Here is an 8364-nt window from a genome sequence, read left to right on the forward strand (position 1 = left end):
GTTAATTGGATTCTATAAATTGTGCTTAAGTGTTAGTGTGTGCATGTGCATGATTGTGTGTCTCTGTGTTGCCCTGCGAGAGACTGGTGACCTGTCCAGGGTGAACCCCGCCTCTCGCCTACAGACTGCCAGAGATAAACACCGCGGCCCCACCACGACCCTGACAAGGACTAAGCGGGAGAAGATGGATGAATTAATCATATATGTTTTAGAAATTGCTTCTTAGAGAAAAATAAGATTGAATTTGTGTCGTTTCAAAAAATAAATATTAAAACCTATTAAGGTTTAGAGGCAAAGCTGTATTTGTATTTAAAGATTTCTAGTTGAACTTTTATTGTTTATTTTTTGTTCGTTCACAGACATCACTGTATCATGCAAACTGATTTCACCAAATTTCAACCATAGAGTTTTAGCATTTATAACTTGTAAAAGAATACAAAAAAATGCAGTAATAGTTTCACACAAAGTCATTTCATCTGTTAATGATCTTATAATGTAGAAGCAAACTGTGACCCATGTAAGGTTTGCTTAAAACATTGTGCAATAAGCAGAAACGACCTGGGAATGTTTGCAGTCATCTTTGCTGTTAGTGTTTGAATAATTCCTGCCACAATGAACAGATGTCTTCTAGTGTTATTATGATCTTTGAACAGGTTTATGATTGGAATAAAAATGCTATAAACATGATTCAGTTCGACTACTTTAAAGGAGAGCTGTGTGCTGCAGCTCGTCAGCAGCAAATTCATTCCACCTTCTTGAAGACTTGCTTAGCAACGATGCCTTGAACTCTCATTTCCTGCAGAGAACAGATGGGAAAGGGAGGGGGGTGTTTAGGAATGGTCAGTAAGAGAGTTTGGCATGTTAGAGTTAAATGAGCGACACCCCACAAACTTGGGATTGTTTTCAAACTCTCCTTTCTCTCCACAGTGTCTCCTCGTATTCTCACCCAGTAATCCGTCACTCTTTCTTTCAAGGCGCACTTATCTTTTCTGCCCTCCCCCCTCACTCATTTTGGAACAAATCGTCAGCCCCACACTGTTCCCTTCCCCTGCCAGTTCTCCCTATAAAACCCACAAACCTAAATCTTGATCCTCACCGGCATTTCTTTTCCAATTCCCTCCAGTTTAGCGTCAACAACAGGTTGTATTGTCCTCACCCTAACAAGGGTATTAACAAAACAATGCTGGTTGTTTAAAATGTCTCAAAAGCTGAAATCTATTTAGAGAAAAATAAATCTCTGCTGCAAGGATGGGTGCACAATGGAGCAATGTATGACTTCCCTCGTTTGCATGTCCTCCCTGATTAACCATATCAACTGTAGCATCATTTGGCTCAAACTTTCCTTGTTCCGTCTCCCTCCTTCCTCCAACCCTCCCCCATCTCTAGAGCCCATTCATCCTCACCAAATGGAGCTTGTTGCCTTCCAGCCAGTGGGTCCAACCTCGACCTTCTTTCTCCCCTCTCTGTACGCAAACAAGTTTGTCTCCTTCCCAGCTCACTGTAGTCTGCAAACAGCACAAAAGTCAGAGAAAACCATTTACAAACACTTTACATGGTCAAGAAATGTTTGATTCAAGTTTTTTCCTTCTGGAAGTAAGGCAGTTTATAAAACTGTTTATGTGCTTTATTAAGATTTTATGTAACAAAACAACACAAATGTGAAGTGGAAGGAAAATGATAGATGGTTTTTTGCAAATCGAAATCTGAAAAGATTTGAATGTGCATGTTTAAAGGGCTTTGGGGTAAGGCTCTAACTGCTTGAATGAATAAAACACTTTATATTGCTAAAAAAAGAAATTTTGCACATTATATCCCCAACTACAAAACACTCTGTTGGGACAAATAAATCATAAAAGCTCCAGTTAAAGTTTCCCAAGAGTCATGAAGCGGACACAGCCACCATTTAGTAAAGTGGGCATTGGTCAGATTGATACCAAAATTAAACTCTGTAACCTGAAAAAAGATTTAGGTGTCAAAAGTCAGCCCTTTATTGTTAAAAATGGTGGTGGTTGCATCATGCTGTGGTTGAGATATTTAGCAGTAAAGACAGAGAAGCTATTTAGTGCTTTTGTGGTGTAGGGAATTATATAAGGCAGCCCTGGAAGAAATTCTGTTAGGGATGCTAAGGCTGATTTTCAACACATAGTTACAATGGAAAGCTTTATTTAGGAGCTTATGCATCTGTTATAATGGCCTTGTTAATGTTTAGCCTATAAACTACAACGGAACATTTGTTAAAACACTCGAAAATTGATTATCAGCAGCACTTCGTCTGAGCTTCAGTTATAAATTATTTTGTTAGGATATTTGCAACAACAGATATGCTTCAAAAAAAGAAATGAAAGTTGTATATCCTGTGAAATGTAACAGCGCTGAAAGTTATGCATCCTGCTTTCTCTCCACAATTAGGCACTGCTTTGTGTTGCTCTGAATCCTAAGGAGGATCAAGGAGTTTTACTGAGTTATAACTCAGTTATAACTGGGCCATGTGGTTAGAACAGCAGGTGCATGGGCGGTTCTTGAGAGGGGCCAATGGGGGCCAGTGCCCCTGTAAATCATGTCCTGGCCCCTGTACTGAAGAAATAATACTTGAAAGAAATTTTAATGATATGTGCTGGAACAGACATGGTTACTGATAGGTCCTTTGGATCTATTACATTATTTTTCTTTACAAATTGTGTTTTACCGATTATTTAAAAACAATAAGGTGATAGTTTCAGTGGTATTGAGATAGGATCCCAGTTTTTATCTGCCAAATTGTTTTTTTCAAAAAAAAAAAAAAACTCAAAATTTTACAGCTGAATTTATCAGTTTTTCTTGAGTTCTAATTCAGATTTTATAGAAATTTGTCATTTTAACTTAAGTAAAAAATATGTAAAATTCCTAAACTATGAATGTATATTGACCTCATAAGAAATAGATTTTTTATTAAAGCTATTTGAATAGAAATTTCACTTGATGCAGCTCTCTTAATATATTTGAATCCCTTGCTCTGTTTTTTATTTCATGCTTTTCTGTGCCCCCATGAAAACACTCTGGCCCCCTCCTGCCCCCCTGGTACATTTGGTCTAGAACCGCCACTAAGCAGGTGGGATGATTCTCATTGGGAATTGAACAAACAAAGCAAAGTCCTGCAACAAAGAGCATGCCCAGACCCACACCTGGCAGGTACGGCCATCCACAGGTCCCAGGTCCTCTGTGAATTCTTTCCCGATGGTGAAGTCCATGTTGAAGTTCTTAAAAGTGGTGAGGGTGCGAATCTTCATGGCTCCTGTTGCTGGGTCATGGGTGATCTCCTTAGTGGGCTTCAGCAGACACACAATTTTCCTCAGGGCGATATTGATATCTGATGAGAGGGACATTTGATTTTAAATGATACTTCTATGGTTGCTATAACAGAAGAGCTTTAAGAATAAAAGCAAAGTGAATGAGTGAGTGTGCGGTCAGCCAGAGGACAAGATTTCATCCCACTAATGTAGTGCTGCCTGTGAATAAGGATAGCCTGCAGAAATAAGCATTATCCTAATAGATTATCTCACATGCAACATGCAGCAAACATGCAGAGCTGATTGAAGCATCAACAGTTTAGTGTTTTAGATTAGTTTTCTATGTCTGTGAAATAATGAAGAAAATCATACCCAAAGCTGCAAGATATGCGTCCATATTCTCCATTTCCACCAAATGATAAGTCCCGGAGTAATCAGGTTTCGACATCTTTCTGATGCTCCTTCTAAAACTTAAATATGCCTTTTTTTGTTTCGGTTCTTCCCCAAATCGAGCCTCACTGTTTAGATATCAGCTTCTGTTGCGTAACCCTTTTTTTATGCAGAGAAACGCCTTTGGGTGGATTTAAAAGTAAATCTGAAACTTTTCCTCCAGCTGAACGGGCTTTAAAGGCGCAGTTATGCTCTCAGATGATCCAAAGTTGATGTATTGCAGCAACACTAATCTCTCTCACACCTGAGGCGAGCTGCTGTCTGCATTAAATAACACAGGGAGTTATCTGAATGCAGGGGGAGGTTCATTCCCCCTTGATAACTAAAGCCCGTTCCCGCAGGAATAGTGTTGCGTTCAGGCAAGCTCGGAAAAAAAGAGATGAAATTAACAAATGGGTTGATAGTGAGCCATTTACGTAAAGGCTTACAAAAAAACTTGGTGTTTTATAACGCATAAACAGTGCTCATTGATAAGAGAAATCTGAGCAAACAAAGTGATTACATCTGCTATGTTTGATCAAGTGAGATGCTGAATTCTCCAAAGATTTCCACTTTCTTTTTCCACCTCGAAGGACGCAGGGGTGCGATTGAGACCAGAACATAAAGAAATTAAATGATCCTTTAATTTACTTAGTGTTAAGCTTAGTTCTTTCAACATCCAGGGGGATCGAAGTCAGAAGCAACGTTTGCATTTGATGGATACCCAAAAATGGTTTGGAATTGAAAGATCTAATTTTATATAATAAATTCAAATGTATCTGTACTTAAAATCAATGACGTCAAGAAAAGTGCATTTTTCCACAATTGGCATCTGCAAAGACTCAGATGTTGCAACTAATCCCGGAACAGGGATAGTTGCAACATTTCTCAGTGATGAAGGTTGAAAAAATGGCTGTTATTAATAGGAATATCATTATGTACTGTATTGCTACTTTTATTGAAAAATATTTATTTGCTTTGATTAGATGACAATTAGATATTTGCCTTGATGTTCAAACCTTATATGCAACTGTCAAAGATTAATACTGACCTAAAATATAGAGGCCTACTAGTGACATAGGAGAAACACAATTTGTGAACCAATTTAATTCAAATTTCTCAGTTCACAGTATATTTATTATGAAAAAATCTAACTATTGGGAGTATTGGGCACCTAAAAATTTTGAAAACACAAAAAAGTTACATTTTTACATAGGCCTGACTGACTATAAATCCATCGCACCCCATTATTTACTTAGACATAACTAAATAATTGCATGTAATGATAGAATTGCATAATAGGCAGTTTATTTTTATATATATATATATATATATATATATATATATATATATATATATATATATATATATATATATATATATATATATATATTATATTATATTATATGATTAAACAATTTATTGTACCCTACTCAGCACATAACCACACATCTGTTAAAAGGAACAAAAAAAGACACTTGACAGTATTCCCAGACACGCAAGTTTGCATTTCCATTCATATTAGGGCTAAAATTACCCATATTAGGACTTTAGGACTTTATATAGATTTATATTAATCCTAGGAACTGCAATAATGCCAAACATTTACACAAGCCCTAATCTAAACCTAATTCACGCCATACCAAACCAGACCCCTTAGCATTAAAATTGGAACAGCCTTTGGTCTCCATAAAGCCTGTTGTCTTTAGAAGGTTAACAAATATACCAGAAAAGGTCCTAAATAGGTCATATAAAGATGCAAGCCTACAAACCTTCCGTCCCTGCTTCAATCTGACATAATATATCTATGAAAAGAACTAATGAACAGATGTCTAAAATACTGTGTTGTATTTTAATATTAGTGAGAACAGGTTCAGCAGCTGTTGCTACTGCCCCCCTTCCTGTCAAACATGACCAAACCTCATGTGCTTTCTAAACTAGGTGATCTACACATATTCTAAACCTTACTACTAAAAATTTAATTATCACTCATTTAAACCGTATGGGTTTGACCTAAATCACTATAACAGTTAAACAAAAACGAGGCTTGAGCAAAAAACTATAAAAAATTTTCCCCAATAAATCCTGAAAGATTCAGAATCTGCTTGTATTTTCCCCATTGGACTGTCATTCAACTTAGCATATGCTGTATGAGCGACATAACTCTTGCTTGCTTCTGGATAGAGGAAAAAAATGACATGTTGCAACCCTCCTTGGCCGCCTCCTCCTCTCTGCTGCTCAAATCCTATGAAGAGCCGCATTTGAGGGGGACTTCCTCTTTATCCGTTACCCAAGATGGCTGCTACAGAGAATATCCTCACATGATGATGTGTGGTTTGAGTGACTCAAATAAAATTATTTACATGTTTGGCTGGTTGGGAAAGGTCACCAGAGTAAAGTCTCCTCTCTTTGAAACTGATTTGGCAACATGACTTTGGTATGCACATCCAAATAAACCACAAAACTTCTGGAACAATGTCCTTTGAAAAATAAACTAAAAGAAAAGATGCATTCCACAAGCCAATAGCCTTATTGTATGCAAAAAAAGAACATAAAATCCGCAGTAGTTACTTCTTTAAACTGTCCAGAATGGTGGTGGTGTTGTGATGGTTTGTGCTTATCTTGCAGCTACAGGACCTGGGCAACTTACAGTTGCTGAGTTGATCACGAGGTCAGGAGACAAATTTAAATGTGTGCCACTTGTCTGACAGATAAAGATTAGTCAGTATAGGGACATCTTAACGGAAACGGCATGAATATAATCATAAATATAATGAAAAGTAAAATCAAGGTTTTTCATTTTTATCATCTACACATACCTTGTAAATTCAAGTATAAAAAACTGAACAGAAACTGAGCAACAAAACAGTAACTCCTATTATAGGCTGTATATTAAAAGCATCATGAAGTCTTAAAAAAAAAAAACACATATCCAGCAGAATGTTTAGCACATTCTTCCTTTATTTTCAACAAATACATAATCTAACCACTTATGACTTATGTCAACAATCTCTGTTTTCACTTTAAACAGTTCATTTATATTTAACGGCCTCTGCACCCCCCCACCCCCACCCCTCCCCACACACACTTATTAAAAACAGCCCTTGCATAAATATGAGGCACAGCAACCTCCCTGTTTTATCTACTTTTTCTTCACTGAACCGGTTTTCTTCTCGGACTTTGATTTCTTCATGTCTTTCTTTCCTTTTGAACAATTCTCAGAGGGATCCTCCTTGTTCCTGCAAAAAAAAAAAAAAAAGATGAATTTTAATTTCTGGAATATTAAACAGAAGGGGTCTGGGGCATAACAACAATAACAGCAAACCATGCATGAAAAGAATCAATCAAATCTGCCAGGCCAAGTATTCAGGGCTCCAACTGGGTCAGTGTGTTTAGGGTTCAGCCTGAACTGGTGAGTGTCTGTTTATAATTGGATAATTGGAACTTTGCTCAGTTGTTTATGAAAAAGCAGCTGCCAAGAGGTCAATAAATGCTTTTCAGTCAATAGGACAAACAAACTGGGGGTCTGGCTTATTTGTACAGCATAAACACTTCATTTTGCTACCCTTAAACTCCCACTTAACTTTGACACATCAATAGCTCTACCCCATCTGTAAAACAGAAACATTTAAACATGTTAAGATTATCTTACAAAAAGCCATTTAATGCTCTAAAAAGAACCAAGCACATAGAAAAACAATCAGGCAATTCTTTTTATGGCAATGTAGGATCCAGTGTTACTAAACTCTAATTAAGGACTTATAGCATACATATCTGCATTTAGTTTTTTTTTTTTTTTTTTAAACAGTTAAACAGAAGTTGCACTGTAAGGTTAAGTTTCAGACTGAGTCTTGAGAATTAAATCCTCTCAGCAGCTTTGAACACAGGGGTCTGATAAAACAGCACACCTCAGATGCTTCTAATCTATAGTTCTGGTTCAAGGTTTGTATATACTCCTCATGAGACTGAAAGTACTATTCATTTTACCCTTTAACGATTGATTTGACTAATGATTTTTTTTTTCATTTTGAAATTATTACAGTAATCAGTTTTGTTAACAAATTGTTACTCTGCAAAAACATTCTGAAAATGAGTAATAATTCTTAAAATAAGTGCATTTACCCTTAATTTGAGTAGGTAAATAAGATGATCAGCCATAGGAATAAGTATTTTTACCCCTAATATAAGATAATCAGATATTATGCACTTGAAATAAGAGATTGCAGTTTTTTTTCTTATTTTAAATGTAAATTATTCCATTGGCAAAGTGTATCACTTACCTGATCAATTTAAGAAAAAAATTACTTATTTTAAGAAAAAATGACTTACTTAGATTTACATTTTTTGTAGTGAAGCATTAAATTTGAATCCATGTATTTTTTCTTAGCTCAACAGTCAACATAAACCGGCCTTCTATCTCTTCTCTATACACGCTTATCCTTGCAGGGGTCGGGGGGGGCTAGTGTTGGTTTATTTATATGCAAATATTTAGTTAATTGCATCTTAGCAAGCTACACTAACTATAGGCCATCAAAACAAGCTGACTGGATAACTGTCTCCTCTCTGGAACAGACACAGCTTTTAAATGTGCTTTATAAATATGGAAGCATGTAAGGGATTTAAAAAACTGCATTAAATATATATATATATATATATATATATATATATA

The 8364-nt window shown here is 36.3% G+C and overlaps 2 protein-coding genes across 3 annotated transcripts in view; both read right to left on the minus strand.

Moving 5' to 3' along the window:
- Nucleotides 1-314: 314 nt before the first annotated feature.
- Nucleotides 315-4014, minus strand: LOC107082190 (retinol-binding protein 1-like). Its single transcript, XM_015370730.1, has 4 exons — nt 3639-4014; nt 3162-3346; nt 1404-1505; nt 315-796 (listed from the first exon to the last, which is right to left on the minus strand). Exons 1-4 carry the CDS (start codon nt 3712-3714, stop codon nt 743-745), a joined length of 417 nt encoding a protein of 138 aa, XP_015226216.1. The 5' UTR covers nt 3715-4014; the 3' UTR covers nt 315-742.
- Nucleotides 4015-6773: 2759 nt separating this feature from the next.
- Nucleotides 6774-8364, minus strand: part of ptpn6 (protein tyrosine phosphatase, non-receptor type 6) — a 27404-nt gene continuing 25813 nt past the window's right edge. For both annotated transcript variants that reach the window (XM_015370701.1, XM_015370702.1), the window contains one exon: nt 6774-6934. In XM_015370701.1, the coding sequence (XP_015226187.1) occupies nt 6838-6934 (97 nt within the window). In that variant the 3' untranslated portion in view covers nt 6774-6837. The remainder of the gene's footprint in view (nt 6935-8364) is intronic.

This window comes from Cyprinodon variegatus, unplaced genomic scaffold (genome assembly GCF_000732505.1).
Source record: "Cyprinodon variegatus isolate N-32 unplaced genomic scaffold, C_variegatus-1.0 Scaffold48, whole genome shotgun sequence".
NCBI classification, from domain to species: Eukaryota; Metazoa; Chordata; class Actinopteri; order Cyprinodontiformes; family Cyprinodontidae; genus Cyprinodon; species Cyprinodon variegatus.